This window comes from Hydra viridissima, unplaced genomic scaffold, assembly GCF_058129835.1.
Source record: "Hydra viridissima isolate aposymbiotic clone 2 unplaced genomic scaffold, HvirCarnegie_v1 scaffold_2, whole genome shotgun sequence".
Lineage (NCBI taxonomy): Eukaryota > Metazoa > Cnidaria > Hydrozoa > Anthoathecata > Hydridae > Hydra > Hydra viridissima.
In genome coordinates, this window is record NW_028324301.1 from 14,015,995 (window position 1) to 14,036,040 (window position 20,046).

The 20,046-nt window shown below is 29.0% G+C and overlaps 1 protein-coding gene across 8 annotated transcripts in view; it reads left to right on the plus strand.

The window, feature by feature from the left end:
• The window catches only part of LOC145182634 (serine/threonine-protein kinase Nek1-like), a 124,457-nt gene that overhangs the window by 98,833 nt on the left and 5,578 nt on the right, over window positions 1-20,046 (plus strand). For all 8 annotated transcript variants that reach the window (XM_090080281.1, XM_090080284.1, XM_090080283.1 and 5 more), the window contains 4 exons: window positions 7,752-8,126; window positions 8,696-8,744; window positions 13,881-13,935; window positions 16,569-16,645. In XM_090080281.1, coding sequence (XP_089936407.1) covers window positions 7,752-8,126; window positions 8,696-8,744; window positions 13,881-13,935; window positions 16,569-16,645 — 556 coding nt within the window. The remainder of the gene's footprint in view (window positions 1-7,751; window positions 8,127-8,695; window positions 8,745-13,880; window positions 13,936-16,568; window positions 16,646-20,046) is intronic.

The following is a 20,046-nucleotide window of genomic DNA, read 5'->3' on the forward strand; positions in this document are numbered from 1 at the left end:
TATATATATATATATATATATATATATATATATATATATATATATATATATATATATATATATATATATATATATATATATATATATATATATATATATATATATATATATATATATATATACAGTGGGGTGCAAAAAAAAAGCCACACTCAATTGTTTAATAAAAAAAGCAATAAAAAATATCTTAAACTCATATAATAAAAGTAATATAAGACAATTTTGATAGAAATGCTTTTGATATTATTGTATATTACATATAATAAAAAGAAATTAGGATTTGTGAAGTATTTTTCAAGTTTTAGTTGTATTAGTACTTAATTGGCCACCCTTTGTTTTTTATGACTTCTGCGCATCTAGAAGGCATACTATCTACAAGTCTTTTTAATAAGTCATTTGGCAAAGCATTCCAACCAACAAGAAGAGTTTGGAACAGTTCATCCTCATTTGTTGCCCTACGATCTTTCAATTTTTTATCCAATATAGACCATAGGTTTTCTATTGGATTTAAATCAGGAGACTGTGCTGGCCAAGACATAACTGGTATCAGTTTAGATTCTAGATATCTTTTATTCAACCGTGCTGTATGTTTGGGATCGTTATCCTGTTGAAAGATGTAGTCACCATTAGGAAAAAGTTCTTTTATACTTAGTCCAAGTTAATGAACTAAGATTTTGTGATATAAATGCTGGTCCATGGTCCCTTTCACTCGGTAAAGTTGTCCAACTTTGTGTGCACTAAAACAACCCCACACATTAACCTTTTTTGTCATGTTGAATGGTTGTGTTGCATGTTTGGGGATTGAATTTTTCCCCAATTAATTTTCAACAGTGAGATCAACCATTATAAAACAAGATAAAAGGAGACTCGTCGCTCCAAATAACTTTAGCCCATTGTTCACATGTCCAATCTTTGTGCTCAATGCACCACTTTAATCTTTTTTTGCGATTGATTTCACTAACAAATGGTTTTTTTAATTTGGTTTCCAGAAAAAAAATTCACCTGATGCTTTTATTTGACAAGATATTGTCCACTTTGAGATATTAGTAAGGTTTAAATCTAGTTTTATATCACTACATGTGATTTTATGATCTTTTTTGACGGTGTTAATGTAGCGATTTTCCTTTTTTGAAGTTTTAGGTTTTCTTCCTGATCCAATAGACCTATCAATTGTACCAGTTTGTTTATATTTCTTCACCAATCTGCTAATAGTGGAGTTTTGCCGTTTAAAATGCTTTCCAATGCTTCTAGGAGACTCTCCTTGGTCAGCAGCTTCAATAATTTGTCCAATTTCTATATCCGTGTGTTGTTTTCTAAAATGTTAAATGTGCCCATATTATTCCGTATTTTTAAAGATTTTTGTTATATAAATGTTAGTGTATATATATACATACTTCTTCTTTCCTGAATTTTTGACTGCCACATCCAATTTTTCTTTTTTGCTTGATTATACATTTTATACTTAAAATTAAAAAAAAATGTCATTGTGGCTTTTTTTTTGCACCCCACTGTATATGTATATATATTAGGGATATGACTTTTTAATTTTTTTTCAAATAAAATGTTTCCTGTATCATAAATCGATGAACTTTTACCTAAAATCATGAAAAAAGGCCCAAATAGCTTTCTGCAACAAAAAAAGGTCACCCCCAAAATAAAAATTTGATTTACCATTTTTATACATTCATTTTTGACCGATGTTTTAATCTTAAGCTTAATTCTCAGCTTAATTCTCAGTGTTGCTAATGTGAGCTAAGTGTTGATAATGTGAATAGTTCTATGAAGTACTCTGCGTGTAACTGAGCTAATAAGGAACTACTGTAGCGAACTAAAGACGCTGTAAGTGTACGAAGTATAAGTAGTTGTAGCATTATCGTTAGGATACGGACTGGATTATCGAACTGTTATCAACATTGACTGGATTATTGAACTATAATTGGATTACTATACAGTTAAAGTATTTTATTAATTAAACGACTTTATTAAACGGATATTTACGCTCAGCTATCCGTAAAGTCGTAACAATATTATATGATGTCTCACAAGAAAAGTCATACTACAGTAACAAAGAACAAGAAGACTTGGACTAAAAATTTGGTGAGATTTCAAGAGTCACACAGAAGAAGAGGAAGCGTGGCTGTAGAAGAACATTCACTCGATGAAAAATCCAGAATACCACTTCAATTGCAGATCGTAGGAAGATACCAGTTTCTCGGAGCATATGTTAAAGGAAGAAAAGAACGAATAGACCAAATTTCTAAGGAAATTACAAAATTGTGGGACAATAAACTGAATTTTCCACATGTGTCTGATCAAGTGATAAGAGCAAAGCTTATGAAGGTGCTGAAGGTCTATGATGAATGTGTCAAGTGTGGAAAATATGATGTTCTCAATGCATTATTTGACATCACGAAAGTGAATGGCCAGTGGTTATCCTCGGAAGATAAACGTCTATACCACCTACAAAAAGAAAGTAAAGGACAGGTGGGGTACTCAACAGGACAAGTGGCAAGTAAAGAAACCATTCACCCTTCCAAGAGAAGGAAAGTCCAGTCTGGAACAGCAATACCTTCCACATCACAAGTCCTGTCTACCACAGACAGTGGTACTGAATCTGAAAACTGCAAAAGTAAGAGTGAAGATGATGAAGACGACGACGACGGTGATAAAGACGATGATGAGGACACTCAGAAAAAAACTAGAAAGCACTACAAAAGTAAATTTGCTGTAAGTATGGTTACATCAAGTGGAGTTTCCACAAAGAAAGCTGCTAAAATATGCAATGTATTATCACAACAAGGTATTGATATTCCAACTCCAAGTCAATCAGCAATTTACAAGTCCACATTCAAAGAGGCAGGTAAATTAAAAAAAGAAATGATACAACAACTTAAAATGGAACAGTGGTCCTTACACTTTGACGGCAAACGAATAGATGATAAGGAATATCAGGTAGTTGTACTTCAGAATGAAAGAACTGACGTGAAACTTGATGCACTGCGTTTAAAAGATGGCAAAGCTGAAACTGTTGCTGAAAAAATTGCCAAACTTATTGATGAATACAATTTGTGGAATTCAATTAAGATGATCATTACTGATACAACAAACGTCAATACTGGGAAGAGAAATGGAGTTGTTGTGAAGTTGCAACGTATGTTTAAATTAAAGGGTGTCACAATACCACAATTTATCGGTTGTCAGCATCACGTACTAGACAGGATTCTCCGTCTGGTGATGGACGAAGAACTTGGGGGTGATACCAAATCTCCAAACATTGAATACCCATTTGTGTCTGAACTGTTGAATAAGTATGATGAACTGAAGGATAAGTTTGTGAATGGAACTGTAGAAATTCTTGATAAATCAGGGTGGAGAGACGATATGAAGTTTTTGTACCATTTAACAAGAGTGTTTAGGTTCTATGAAGAACAAAGAAACTTCCCTCTGATTCACTTTCAGAACATTCCTAATATGAGCAATGCCAGATGGAACTCAAGAGCCATTCTCGCCATTCTGGCGTTCATTCTTATGCCTGAAGCGAGAAAGAATTTGGAGAAGGTTTGCAGGTTCATTTCATATGAGTGGGCAGAACATTGGTTTAGTAGTCAAAAGTACAATGACAATGACTTCAAGAATTTATCTGATGTATTGAAGCCTTACAAAAAGGCATTGCAGTCATTCAAAAATCACTGGAAGAAAGAGCCATCCGTCATCGACATACCACGAAGTAATCAGATAGCTGAACGTGCAATCAAGGTGATGCAAGACCTGTATGCTTCCTGCAGAAAGAAAGACAAACTGCAACTTCGATTCATTCTAAGTAATAAGCGCTAGACTCTTTATGAGACGTGAGCATCATGTGACCCCTGTACTAAACACAGTAGGCCTATAGACACAGACAGTTATGTATATTGTTGTACTAGACGCTTTGATACTGTTAATTTTGTAATACATGTATAATTATATATCACATAATGTTTTTTGTTATATCACAGTACATGTTGCATAAATAAATAAAATAACAACAGGAGTATGACTCTTACAACATCTTCAGCCTTTAATATTCATTTACTGTACGAAAGTGTACCTATTGAAAATTCGATTTTTTGGTTTTGGGGTGACCTTTTTTCAAAATATGTCAAAATGAAACATCTATTCGTTCTTTTTACATAAAAGTTCATTGAATTACGATACAGGCCTAGTAGGTTGCAAAAAAGTCATATCCCTAATATATATATATATATATATATATATATATATATATATATATATATATATATATATATATATATATATATAAATATATAAATTATGTATTAATCTTGTTAAATTTAGACAAGTGCTAAAATTGTGTCTTTTTCATGTTTTACTATAAGCTACTGATCATTAATGCACTTGTCCTGACACAGCTTAAGCAGGTATCAGGATGCCCATAAGAATAAAAAACTTTTTGCATGATAGAGTATTACCCATTGGCACCAATTTCATCAGGCTTTTGAAAGTTTTATTACTCAACCTGATGCCTTGAGTTGTAAAATTTTAATTAACTGACCACTAAATGTTTTATCATTTTTTGAACCCTATAAGAAATTTGTAATCCAATGCTCTAACAGTCATGTTGGTTATGTTCTGTTATGTTATACAGAAAACTAGGGAAGGGGAGTCAAAAAAAAACATTCAGTTCCCAACTCTTTCTTTTTTTTAATTTTAAAATGACAATAAATCAGATTTGTAGAAGTGTAATCAACTCAAATGTTATTGATTGTTGTTAAATTCCCTTTTACATTATTATTTTTTCAAATATGATTAGCAATTACTACTGTACATGGATTTCAATGTAGTGGTTGCTACTTAATGAGTGTGACAACCATTTGAAACACCACAATCAACTAATAATTTTTATATTTAGTTTTATTTATTTATTTGCATACTAAATTTAATGGGAAAAAACAAAAAGTTTGTTAAAAATGAAATTTTTTATTTATAAAAACTATTGGCTGCCAAATTCCTTAAGCCATAGGATTACTTTGTTTGGGATGAATTAATTCACCTAATAAACTGGAACAAAATATGATAGAAGTTAATTGCTAAATTGAAGCTTGCAGTGAAACGAGTTAGATTAGAAAAATAACCAAGTTGTGTGTGTTGGACAAATAGATTGCTTTGCATTTCTAAGAAAAACAAAAACTATTTGCATTAATGAAAGTAAATTTCTTCTAGAAAAAAAAAAAGGCAAATCTTTTAAAATAAATTGTTGACCTATATTATTATAAGTTGAGTGGTATACATAAAAAATTAAAATGTACCAATCTTTTTGCATTACCCATTGTTTGTAAATAATTATTTAGTTTTAACTTGACTTAAAAAAAATACTTAAATGCTTGCAGCAAATTGTACTGTATTTGATTGTATGATATGTAGAAAATCTATTGGATTGTTTATTTCACATAAGTTTATGCAGTCTGGAAAAGATTAAAATCTACTTTTTATCCTCCATATGCTCATATGGTAAAAATGAAATCTTTGTGCTTTAATTTTGTTCCATATTTCACTTATTATTACTAAGAGTATGTTTTGAAGTATGTAAATCTATGTTATATGCAAATACTAAGCTATAATTGAAAAATACATTTAGTAGTGGATTTTATGTAGAGGTGTATTAATTGATTTCATATGGAAAAAACCATGTGAAATCAAAATAAAGGGACATGTTGCAATACAGTAATTTGATATAGACTAATAAATTAAGTAAAATGAACGAAAAAAGTTTCTTAATAATTAATCAACAACTTGTTTAAATTTAGAATTCCCTTGCATACAAAAAAGTGTGCAAGGATATTCTACAGTGTCTTAAAAAATTATCCAACCAAACCTTTTTGAAAATATTTTTCCTAAAAAAAGTGCTGTATTTTTGTAAATTTAGACTTTTGGTAAACTCAAGATTAATAAAAATAAAAGAACATGTTTTTAATTCGATTTTTAATTACTTCAGTTTAAAATATGAATCACAAAGTTTTCAGTCTTAAAATAAAGGAACTTAGGTCGTTTTTTTATTGTCAAAAAATTATTCAACCAAACATATTATTTGTTTTATAATAAATTATTATACAACAAAAAAATTATTTTAATACTTTGTTGGGCCTCCCTTTGCTTGCATTGCAGCTTCTAGACGTCTAGGCATTGATTCGACTAAAGATTTTGTTTCTTCTGGTTGAATCTTTTCCCAGGCTTCTTCAATTGCCACTTTGAGGTTATCTTTTTTGGAAAATGACCAATCTCCAACTTTTCGGTCTAAAATTTCCCACAAATGTCCAATAGGATTAAGGTTCGGTGGTTGTATGGGCTATTCCAAGACCTCAACATTATTTTCAGCAAACCACTCCTTGGTTTTAGTTTTGCTTGGGATTGTTATCTTGCTGAAATGTAAAATCAGATCCTAGCAGAAGTTTTGGAGCAGATGACTTCAAAATTTGCTTTAATATGTTTCTGTATTGCATCTGATGCATTATAGTATCAATAAATTGGAGTTTTCCGACACCCTTCCAAGCCATTGAACCCCATACCATCACGTTTGTGCCACCATACTTGACAGTTCCTCTCACGCAGCTTAATTTGTGGGCTTCTCCAGCTTTTCTCCAAACTTTTTGGGCTCCATCAAATGACTTTAAGTTGAATTTCGATTCATCACTCCACAGGATCTTTTTCCAGAAACTTAATGGCATGTTTTTGAACTTCTTAGCAAACTCTAATCTTGTTTTCATGTGTTTCTTACTCAAATATGGTTTATTACACACAAGTCATCCTTAAAATCCCTGGTCTCAGATACAATTTCTGATTGTCTGATGGGATAATTAGATTCCATAATTCTCTTCAGCTTGCTCAGCCAGTTTTTGAGCAGAAATGAAGTGATTTTTCTTGAGTTGTATAATCAAGTTTCTATCAAAACTCTTAGAAGTCTTTTTTTTGTGACCCTGCTGTTCTTTTGTGGCTGTTGTTTCGATCAAGTTATACTTCTTCATTATGTTGGATATTGTATTATAAGGCATTCCAGTCTCTTGCTGCACCTGACGATTGATTTTACCCTGATTGACTAGATCAACAGCTAAATTTCTCTGAGAAACAGTCCAGTGTCGTTTACCTCCAACCATTTTACTTAAAAAAACATAAAACCTTTTTTTATACAAAACTTTTTTTTTTTTAGTACAAAAAAACAGTTTTTGTTATGCAATTTCATTAATTGTATAAAAGTTAGCTAAAGTATTTCAACAAACTTCACATAAAATTAGTTAAACTTACCTAAATATCGATTGGTCAGATAGTTTTTTTACAAGCCTATTCAATACCAAGTTTCTTTTAGGACAAATAATAAACCAACTGAAGCATGAATCAAAAAATACGAATGCTAAATAACATACTATTCCCAATAGAATTAAAATGACAGACAAAGTAAGTATCGCTATTCCTTGTTTTTAGTATAATTTAGAGCGTAAACATTTTTTTTTGGGAAAAACTTGTTTGTTCAGATAACTTTTTGAGACACTGTAAATTTAAACAAGTTAAATTCTAAGGGAATTCTAAATTTAAACAAGTTGCTGAGTGAATAAAACAGTAAACAAAAAATTTAAAGTAGTTAAGCAGCCTTCTTACTAAAATTAACTATGTGTTACTAAGTCAGCATTATTGGCTTTTTCTTAAAAATTCAAATTAGGAAAATAAATAGGACTCAAAAGTAAATAATTATTTGCATTTTATAGAGTCATCGCATCCCCATATTAATCCAATTCACTTTGTCAAAAGAAATTGTTGGATAGCAGAAGGAAAAACAGATCTTCTATCAGCATTACACAAGCGTGAATTCAGTAAAACAGTTAATACATCTGTTATGGAAAATACCAGTTTAGTTTTTAATGATGAACAACTTAATTCTCAAAACAATGAACAACAATTCAAGATAAACACTACTGAAAAAAATGATCTTTTTCCAACAATGGAGTATGTGCAAGAATGTGCAAAAGATGATATTAAAAATGAAAATGATGAAGGAAAAGCAAAAGGAAGTTATAAATCTGATATCTTGATAGCTGAAAAGATAAAGGAAAATCCTATTGCAACCTTTTTTAAATCAAGTGGTATAGTTAAATACTGTTGTCTAGATTTTATTTTTATTAGCATTTTCATTTTATTTTTCATAGCATTTTTGTTTTTCCCAAGTCCATTTTAGGAAAAACTCAGTTTACTTTAAAGATAGGTTTTTTTCTGGGATATAAGTTTTGTAATTTCCTACCATCTTTTTTTTTATAAAAAGTGTTTTATTATTCAAAATGAAGATAATAAAAGTATATAAAAATTCCTAGAAATTTTAAAGAATACTTAAAAATATCAACTTCATCACAAAACATCAATACTTAGATAATTTTAACCCATGATTCAAGATTATTAGCCAAGAATTGCCATTTAACTATAAGGTTAAGTAACTTTATTTTTAAAAACATCAAACTTTTCAGTTAATTTAAAAATTTGCTAAGACCCTTGCAGAGATACTTGCCAAATACAGCCACAAATGGTTGAAAATTTTAAAGTATACCCTTTGTAGTTTTAAAGTATATCCTTTCTTTGATAATATAATTATTATAGTAAGATAATCTATATCTACTACAGATAAAGATTATATTCAATCATGTTTTTTGTTTTAATACAGATCAAAAGCAACTTTATACAGATAAAATTTTTGAAAAAGATTCTGACAGGTAAAAGTACTAAACTTTTTCTTTATAGTTATTAATTCTATTGTTTTAAATCTTTTAATTCAAGTTTATGTACTTATTTTATTATCCTAATTTTATGACAAATTAATTTGCAATCAGTTTTTTCTAATTATACAAGGTTGCAAAAAGTCAATAAAAGTTAGTTCTAGTTTTGTTATTTTTAACTATAAGGTTTAAAATAACTTTTGTCACACTATTTTAAGTGTTACACTCTCTATATTATGTTGTGATTTTTTTTTTTGTTAAGGTGACAATCAATTAAACAAAAATTAAACTTTCTTTTTTAATCAAGCAATTAAATCGTAATTGAATTTAACATATGTGAAACAATGCCTAAGACTTTATTTTAACTAACAAGAACATCATTTATTCTAAAAAAAAGTTTTGTGACTACCCTTATAAAACTCTTCAAAACCTTTCAAAATTTTTAAATATTTTCTTTTAGAGCTTTTTAGGTTAACCTTTTTTCATTGGTTTTTTTTATTATCAGCTAGTTAATTATTGATGGTCAAAGAGCTCTTCGCATGAAAACTTATCTTAAAAATATTGCAATAAATTTCAAAATTGTAAAGCCATGAATTCTTTTTTTCAGGTTTACCAGCAAACTTTTACTTTTTCTAAATATCAAAGTGTAAATATAACATTTCAACATACAGTAGTCCCATTATGTTTAGACATACATGTATTCATAAAGTATTGAATTATTTTATTCTACTAAAGTTTAAACTTTTTTACGATAAGCAAAACATGTTTAATTTGCTATAAGATCTTATACTATTTTATCAGAACATGTAAAATTGTTGTTTAAATAGAAATATGTTTTTACACTACATAAGTATAAGAAAAAGAAAAAAACTGTAATTTCAATTTGATCAAAGGAACAAAAAGTTGAAGCAAGGAATAGATATGTATATTGTATCAAAATTTCAAAAACATACATTGGATTATGAATGATGAATCTATCTTTGCAGTAAGCAATAGTATTAGTAATGGATACAGCAAATTCTAAGAAAGGGTTTTTCAAAACCTTATTTTTTAAATAAGGAAATTTTAAAAAATCAGTATAACTACTTAAAGGAACATATACAAAAAATAGTGATGTCATTTATTTAAAAAAAAGTGATTTCATTCAGACAATATCATGCAGATAATAGTTACATATTTTGGCCAGATCAAGCAAGTGCTCATTACGCTAAAAATGTGATTAACTACTTGGAAAAAATGACGTAAATTTTGTTCGTGAAAATGATAATTCTGTAATTGTTTCAGAATTTTGCCGAATAGAAAACTTTTGAGCTATTGCGAAGCAACTCTACCAAAGGATACAGTATTGTCTAAATAAATTGCATAGGAATCTAGCACAACAGCTTTTTTTATCAGTCAAGTCAAGACCTGATACTGTAAGGTAAAGAGATGTCAACAAAACTAGATAAATATTTTGAAATAAACTATAATGAAGCCTTTAAAAGACTCTGTAAACTTTGGTTTTAACTTAAAAATTGAAAGAGTTATGAGCTTTCAAACTTTGTCCCATTTTTTAGTTGTAACCCTTTATGTGAAGACCTCGTGATCCTGAAGTATGATAACAACTAGAAAATTACAAACAACCCAAAAAGATATTTTTATCATTACGTATTTTTAGTGGTTGCACTGAATGTGCAGTGAAAATGGCAACTGATTTTAGTATGTCCCTTACTCAAGTAGAAAAGCTTATATTCCAAGTAATAGATTTTAATAGAAAATTGGTGAAAAAGCCTTTGAAAAGAACTATACTAAAAAACATTAGGCTTTAGAAAATAACCTCATTTTAATTATCAAGAAGAAAATAGTTTTTATTATTTTCAAAACTTTGCTCCTATCTTAAGTATATTTTTCAGTTCGTTTATGACATGCCTAAATATTAAAATTTATAATAGATAGTGAGTTATTAACAAATAATTGAAATCTTGAACTATTACAGGATAAAATCTAAGCAGACATCAGTGTCAGGCAAATTGACACAAGGATAAAATGAAAAAAGACAAAGTTGTTGCAGAAAAAATAGTAGCAATGAAAATGGTATGAGGACTAAATGGTAGTGAATAAAATACTTTTTAAAAAACAAATACTAAAAATAACTGTTTAAATTATAGAAAATTAAGTCTAAAACCTACAGTAAAAAGTTTAAAAAATTTAAAAATTTATAAAATGGAACAAAGTATATAAAGAACAAATAAAGAAAATGTATAAAGTAACTTATAATATTTAATATGTTAATCTTGTTAATTGTAGTTTCTTGCTTTTATCTGCTGCAATTAGTTAATTCATATAGATACTTTCCTTTTTTTCCGACTTGTTTTTCCTTGTTCTATTGTTGTAATGAAGAAGTTGATAGCTGTGTTGTTCTTGTTACAACTTGTTGTACCATCCCTTAATTGGCTTATAATTGTGAGACAAGTTGTCTATTACTTAATAATACTGGCTGCTCAATAGAATTGGAAATCTTGGAGGCTCTATTCTTTGCCTTACAATAAACTTATCTTTCATAAATTTAAAAATGTTAAGCTGGATTTTAACTTTAATACTCAAACAAATTATCATGCTCAGGTATAAAAACTCAAGAGCTAGAAGATATTTGGGGTGAAGCATAAAATGAGATTCATTTTTACAACATTTTAAAAATCTTTCTGTGAAACATGCAGCCTGTGATTGCTGTTGTCAGAAATGCATTCTGGAAGGCTGGATTACATCACCAATTGCAAAGATGTTCGTGTCACTATTCTGAATACAAATAAATGGCCCTTTACTTTGCATCAATGAATATTGAATGATATGTTCTGGGTAGAATTCATTCTATTCTGGTTTTCAGCGCATTTAATTAGTACATAAGTTATTTCTAATAATTATTAATAGATCTGGTCTCTCATTTTTCTGCTACCATTTTGACCTAAAACTTTTAAATATTAAATTTTGAAACAAATGTTTAAAGCAAAAGGATTAGTTAAAATTAAGAGAGGTGCAAAAGAAGCAGATGTATAAAATTTTATATGCAGTTTGGCTTTTCAGGTGAAAGTTTATAGCCAATAATGGGAAAAATTCACTAGGAATTGAGTTTTTTAAATCTCATATTCATTTAATGTAATTAATAATAATAATAACAATAATAATAATAATGATAATAATAATAATGATAATAATAATAATAATAATAATAATGATAATGATAATAATAATAATAATAATAATAATAATAATAATAATAATAATAATAATAATAATAATAATAATAATAATAATAATAATAATAATGATAATAATAATAATAATAATAATAATAATAATAATAATAATAATAATAATAATATAATAATGATAATAATAATAATAATAATAATAACAATAATAATAATAATAATAATATAATAATGATAATAATAATAATAATAATAATAGTAGTAGTAGTAGTAGTAGTAGTAGTAGTAGTAGTAGTAGTAGTAGTAGTAGTAGTAGTAGTGGTAGTAGTAGTAGTAGTAGTAGTGGTAGTAGTAGTAGTAGTAGTAGTAGTAGTAGTAGTAGTAGTAGTAGTAGTAGTAGTAGTAGTAGTAGTAGTAGTAGTAGTAGTAGTAGTAGTAGTAGTAGTAGTAGTAGTAGTAGTAGTAGTAGTAGTAGTAGTAGTAGTAGTAGTAGTAGTAGTAGTAGTAGTAGTAGTAGTAGTAGTAGTAGTAGTAGTAGTAGTAGTAGTAGTAGTAGTAGTAGTAGTAGTAGTAGTAGTAGTAGTAGTAGTAGTAGTAGTAGTAGTAGTAGTAGTAGTAGTAGTAGTAGTAGTAGTAGTAGTAGTAGTAGTAGTAGTAGTAGTAGTAGTAGTAGTAGTGGTAGTAGTGGTAGTAGTGGTGGTAGTGGTGGTAGTGGTGGTAGTGGTGGTAGTGGTGGTAGTGGTGGTAGTGGTGGTAGTGGTGGTAGTGGTGGTAGTGGTGGTAGTGGTGGTAGTGGTGGTAGTGGTGGTAGTGGTGGTAGTGGTGGTAGTGGTGGTAGTGGTGGTAGTGGTGGTAGTGGTGGTAGTGGTGGTAGTGGTGGTAGTGGTGGTAGTGGTGGTAGTGGTGGTAGTGGTGGTAGTGGTGGTAGTGGTGGTAGTGGTGGTAGTGGTGGTAGTGGTGGTAGTGGTGGTAGTGGTGGTAGTGGTGGTAGTGGTGGTAGTGGTGGTAGTGGTGGTAGTGGTGGTAGTGGTGGTAGTGGTGGTAGTGGTGGTAGTAGTGGTAGTAGTAGTAATAACAATAACAATAACAATAACAATAATAATAAACCAGGAAGATGGATATATTAAATTTGCAACAAGAATAATTTCAAATTTTCTCCTAAACAGAAAACAATGGTTAGTCTCCTGAAAATAGCACAATTATTTGCTGGACAGTATGTTCATGACAGTATGGACAGTATGGTTTGTAACATAAATCTGCTGTAAATTGATACATTTTAAATGTTAGTCTCTATTGTCTATTTTATTATCTTCTATCTATAATCAGCCTTTTTTTTAAGTCATTTATAAAGCAATAAATGAAAACTAAATTTTACTAACTTAATTATTAAATGTGTAACTATAACTGTAGAGGGTATTCCTATTACTGATATTAATTTTTTTAAACATTTGCAGTTTTGTCCAAACTAGTGTGTGTCTATACCAGTTTCTGATAATATCCTGTTTGAAAACAGGATAGTATTAGACACTGGCAGCTCAAAACCATTAATTTCAATATCCAAATACTATTTTGTTTAGCTAAACAAGTAATTTTTTAACTTTAAAATTCAAATTCCACAGTTATAAATGGTCAAAGCTATTAATAAGTACTTTGTATTTATTATATTTACTTATTATTTTTAAATTTTTAAACTTTATTCACTATTATTAGAAAAATACAGCATAGTGATTTTAAAGAATTGATTCAGTAATTGATAATAAGTAATGCTTAATTTTTTTTAGAAGAAAATATATATAATTACTTATGTTTATATATTTAAATTTTTGAAACAAAAGTAATTTTTTAAAAAGATAGCTTTAGGGAAATGATTTTTCTATTGCATCAGTTTTGTATACTATTGTTTTATAAACGGTTTTACTGTGGGTTTGTCTTTTTCAAAATTTAGTTTTTCAAGACTTACTTTTAACTTGGCTGCAGGTACCTATGATACACAAACAAAGGTAAATATGATTTAGTTAAAGCAATTTATGGCATAACTATAAAAAGTGTAGAGGAGATAATATTGGACTGTTACTATAAAGAGCTGTTAAGTGTTAAGTTTATATTTTTTTATCTTTTTAAAGTAACTTTAAGGAGCATTTGCTAATTTTCTTAACATAATTGCTGGGAGAATTGAACAAGTGTTAAAAGTTTTTTTTTGTGTGTTGAAAAAAATTAATTTTTTAAAAATGGAAGAAGTTACACGCATTTTTGTTGAAAATTTTTAAAACTGGAAGTAACTAAATACATTTTTTGTAGAATATTTTATGCTGCTTTTTTTTGTTTGTATAACTTTTTTCACAAAGGGAAAACTGTCTATAGCCTAACTACTTGCATCAATTAAAATCTAAAAAGTTATGAAAGTTGGAGTTAAATCAAAATGTGCACAAATAGTACCTTTATTCTGCTGGTAAAATTGTTCCTGCAATTTTCCTGTAAATTTTTTTATTTAATGCTAAAATAAAAGTTGAATAATAAAATATAACTTTAAAATGTTGTTGTTTGTAGTGTTGCATGTAAAGTGTTTCATAGTTTATTTAGATTTGAAATATAAATTTAAGTTTGAGAATGTAAAGAAATCTGAAAACGAAAAAAAGCTTTTAGCTTCTTTTGAGCTTGCGATAGAAGAAACAGTAGCAATAGAATTTACAGTATAACCATTATTTGTGTTGGCCAAGTTGGATATCTAAGGAAGTTTCCAATAATTAAATATTTTATTATGAAGATAGAAAACCACAGTTAAGATTAGTAAGAAAAAGAAATTGCTGGACATCATGCTTCATGAAAGTTAATTTCAAATTATTATTTAATAATTTTAAAATGAAAAGTAATCTGCAAGAATTGAATGGTGTTGAATTTGGTCTACACTATCAGTGTATACTTAAAATGTACATTCAAAGCTGTATAAAAAAATAATGGAATGAATTCATTAATGATTATTTTAGGTCTTGTTGGCATCAAAGTCAATAAAGTATTTGATGCTTTACTTAATTGCCTTTATTCTAATGGAATTAGAATAAGTAAAAGAACAAGAAATATTTAAAGAATTATTTATCTTCATTAGTATGCAATTGTGATTTTAGGGTGCAAAAGTGGGGTTTTGAAATTACTTCCATTATAAGGTCAGTGAAAGATTTCAAAAAACCAATTGTCTATCCTAAAAGAGAATGAAATGGTTTAAAAAATAAAAGAATATATTGAAAGATTTTGTAATGGATTTAGGATTATTGTGTGGTTATGTAATTTTTTTCAGCTTCTCTGGCAGTTAAGCTAGTGCCATCAGTTTTTATCAGCAATTAGTGAGACCACCTCTTTAGAAGTTATCAGAGTTGAACTTGAATCTGTTAGAGTAAATCAAAGCCCTGGTACATCTGTAAAGAAAGAAGGGAAAAAAAATCCCTTATAAATGTGCTATAGCTGCTGTACAGATTCACCAATTTAATGGAGTTTTACTTAGCAAAAAAGATTTTAACAATGATCTAAATGCCTTTAATGTAAAAAACAAATCAATAAAGACTTTGAATTAACTCATTAGGCTCATGTCTTATATCAAAAAATAATGGCCATATGTTAAAAGAGAATTTATCAGCCAGACTATATTTAAATAAACAAGAATTGATTTGCAGAAAAGAGTTATCTAAAAAAATTGTTTATTTTACACGTGCTCCATTTCTTCAAGTTTATGCAAAAGACGATTTTCATCTGATTATCATACCAACACGGCTTGTCTTATAATTAAAATAGTGTCATAATTTTTATTCATCAGATTTGTGGGATCGCTTAATATACTTCTATCCTACAAAATATATTACAAAGATTTATGGTCACTTTGTGGTCAACAGTCAGTTGCTGACACCTAAAGAAAAAAAAGAGTCAAAATGATTTGTTCAGCAAAAGTATAGGACTTCAGAATCATTTATCAGGTTTAAGAGTCGTTTTTTTTTTCACGCAAAAATAAATGAATTTTATATCTATTGTATGTATTTACTTTTTTATGGTGCTACAGGTGTAATAAGAAGTTCTGCTTTTTAATCACTGTAAACATATTTTAAGTTATAAGTTTTTATTACTAGTAAATATTACCTCTAACTTGTTTAGAAAATTTCTCTGCTAACAGTCATAGGTATTGCAGCAGTGATAAAGTTTGATATTAGGAAAATGCAATTTCCCTTACTAAAGTATAAGCTATTACATAGCTTTTGAAATGAATTTTAGCTTCTTGTAGCATTTCTATTAATGTTGCAATTAAATATTTTTCAAAAAAGACAGAGTGTTGGGGAATATTTTCTTAACAAATAACTGTCACTAAATTAATATGATGCTACAATCTCACAATAACCATATCATTTTTGTAGAAATGACTGACAAATGGTAAAAGTTCTTTAGTCGTTTTGTTCTGTATCAAATATCAAAGTTTTTTTGTTCTGTTTTTCTTGTTGTCCATTTAAATGCCTTAAAAATTAAAAGGACAAAGAAAAAAAAAGAACTTTTAGGCTTTATTAATTTTGATTTATAAAATGTAGTTTTGATTAGAATAAATTTGACAACCAGTTAACTTCTTTATTTTTTTGTAATTCTTAGTTATCATTTTTAGCTTCTGCGAACCTGCTCATTGCCTGATCTGATCAGAAGAAATTCTTTATCTGAAGATAATTTGATTCTAGAAAACAAGTAACTTTTTATTTCTCTACCTTCATAACAAACAGTTTGGATTTGGTAGCAGCATTAATATGCTTAAAGTTATCCATTTAAACAAGTTAAAAGAGCACTGTATATTCTTAAATATATAGTGCTCTTTTAACTTGTTTAAATGGATAACTTTAATTAAAGTTAGAGTTTAAACTTAATTTAATAAATAAAAATTTTTTTTAAAAAATCAATATGGAAAACAAGTAAAACTTTTCAGCTAGTCACTTAAAATTATCTCTCAGTACCTTTATTTTTTTTTTGTAAAAAGAGAACGCATACAGACTAAAAAAAGTCACTGTTTGCTAAAATTTGTATCATTTTTAGGTCATTGAAAACAGTTTGTGGGAATTTTAGATATTAAATAGTTTGAAATTTTTTAAATTTTTTATTGTCATCTGTTTCTGGCTATGGTTAAGTATCAATTGTCATCTGGAAACATTATTCACTAGACAGGAGAATAGAAAGTTAAAGACTGAAGTACATGGAAAATCTTAAAAATAATACACTAGTTGAGGCAAATGACTTTAGAAAAAGTATCCAACTGAGTAGGAGAAATCAAAATTGAATCTGATTCTGAACAATGTTGCTCATCAAGAAATACTAAAATGCAGCCTGCGCATATTGTTATACCGCAGTTATATGCTATGTGTCTTTCTTTTTAAGTTTATTTTTGAAAAAAATAAACTTAAAAAGAAAGACACACAGCATATAACTGCGGTGTAACAATATGCGCAGTTTTAATTCTTGCATTCTTAAGTCCCAAATGATGAAGCTTCATATCCATGACCATTTGAAAGTTAGTTCTCATTTGGACTACAATTAATAGAGGTACATAATGAGATCTTGTAAAAGTTCTCATTTGGACTACAATTAATAGAGGTACATAATGAGATCTTGTAGCATTTAAAATAAGACAATGTAGGAAGATTTTGAACTTTAAGAGTTAATATTGCCTAATAATACCATTATATCTTTTGACTTGTATGGGGCAATTTGATTTCTAGTGGTTTTCTTTAGTAAAGAACCATTCCTTTAATTCATAAGAAGTTAAGAATGATTTGAATGGGCATAGCTAGCATACCAAACATTGAAAAAAGATCATCTAAAGAGTAATTACTGTTTTAGTGGTAATACCCTTTACAGGTTAGGCAAAAGGGAAATGTGAGTATTCATCAATAACTGCTAACATACTCTATTCAAGGGTTGTAGAAGGTAATTTGTTTGTAGAAGCCCCTTTGACAACAATAAATACATGCTCAAATGGGCGAGTTTCTTTAATTAAGTGTATAGGATTTTGGCAGTAGTTCTTTGGTTTTACTTTTTGACATATCCAGCAATCTCTGTATGCATATTTTACATTTTCTAGTTAATAAGGGAGGTTTCTTGATTGAATAAGATAATGGAGGTGAATATCTCCAGTAGTAGGCTAAGTACAGCATGCAAAGCACATGAGACTGGGATTATTGGTGCACACTGAAATTGAGTGAATGTATCTGGGCCACTGTTATATTGACCAGGACAATAATGAACAGTGTAAGAGTACAGAGACAAGCTATTTTCTAATTCATTATCTTATCTTTTTTTATTTTACTCTGTAATCTATAATTGAATCGGCTCATGCTAAAAGGGGATTAGTCAACAACGCATAGTTTTGAGAAAACTAAATAAAACTTTGCATTCTATTCATTATTGACCAAAAAGATGTAATTTTTTGTATATGAATTCTTTACTACCCCAGTTATTATGAAACATACTTGATTAATGACATTTACAATGCTTTCATATGAAAAAAAATCATTAAAGTTGCTTGACTTATCCCCTTTTAGCATAATTTGAATAAATAGACAGATAAATGTGTTTTAAAACAATGTTATTTACTAAAAACACCAAGAAACCAATATTTACATTTACTCATTTTTAAATAACTAATTTCGTAAATATATACTATCTTCAAATAAATCTCTTTAGTCTGACATAAGCAATACGAGCAATGACAGCTTAGTCATCGTTTTCAACTTCAACTACTTCTGTTGTTGGCCACATATAAATTTTAGCATAAAAGTCTTCAAACTCCACTGGAATATAGGGTTGTAGTTTTTTATGTCTGCCATTTTTTCAATCTTTATTGATACTTTTCCTGCAGGGTAAGCTTCTTTACTTGGAAAGCATAAGTTTGGGAAACCCGTTGCTCTAAAAGAAAAGCTGTGATTCATTATAGAATCAATGAAAGGTCGGTCAATAACCTTAGAAGGAAATTTTACATCATATGTGCAGTGCATGAACTTGCTTATTGAAAAGTACTGCTTTTTGTCCTTTTTGACTTGCTTACCTTTGGTTTCATCGGAAACACAACTTTTTTTATAAAACTGCGGCCACCACGTCTTGAAGTCTAAAATTTCTGAAGATTGAACTTTTTGTACCATAAATTTATCATTTTTGGAGGATGCTTTAATAAGGTCACATACTTGGTCTACTGTGTACAGTCTATCGTGTTGGTTTAGTTCTCGCTTTATTATGCTAAAATCCCTATCACATGGTAGGAAGGAGTGCCCTCTTATTGGGTAGAATTGCTCAACCTTTTCAAATTTCTTTAAATCAGTCATGGCTAAGAGTAGCCTAGATAATGAATGGTTTTTATTTTGGCCCCAACAATTATCTGAGAACAAGTGGAGTTCATTAAACTGCTGCTCTACTTTCATTAAATAGTTAAATAGAAGGGAACACACTTCATCTGGACCCTTGCCTGCTGTGCCTTGGTGGTAAACAAAAATCTGTGCTTTGTTACTTTTATTGTTATGAATACAAAAAACATTAACTGAAAATTGTCTCAGATAGAAGGTTTCTTGTACTGGTATTTTTGGGATCTGTATGTTCTGCATAAAGTCAAAACACAATGATAAAATTTGACTATTGTTCTTGTCATTGACGTCTTTTCATATTCGATCATAAAACTTTTTTGATTTGCATTTATGTGCATCAAGTTCAGATTGAGCACACCTTTTTTCTGCCTCATAGAGGCGAGGACTCCTTAACTTTATATTGAGTTCTTCGCAAGTGCAGCATATGTCAACTTGCGGCCTTCCAAAGGAAAGATTATAGTTTTCTATTCTATTTTCATATTCTTCACCTTTTATTCTGGCAATCTTTATAATGTTTCTCTTCCAAAGACTTTGATCTGATTTCCTTTTCTTTGCTGAATAGTAATTTAATCATAGATTTTGACAATCTATGATTGGAAGCAATTAAGTTTTTTGAATGCCTCGCCTAGTCCAAACTACACGATTATGATCAAACATTTTTTTAGAGGTTTAGCGTTAATTTTGACAACTCAACTTCTAGCCTGTGCTCTTTAGTGTTTAGATTTTATCTCAATTATTGTTAAT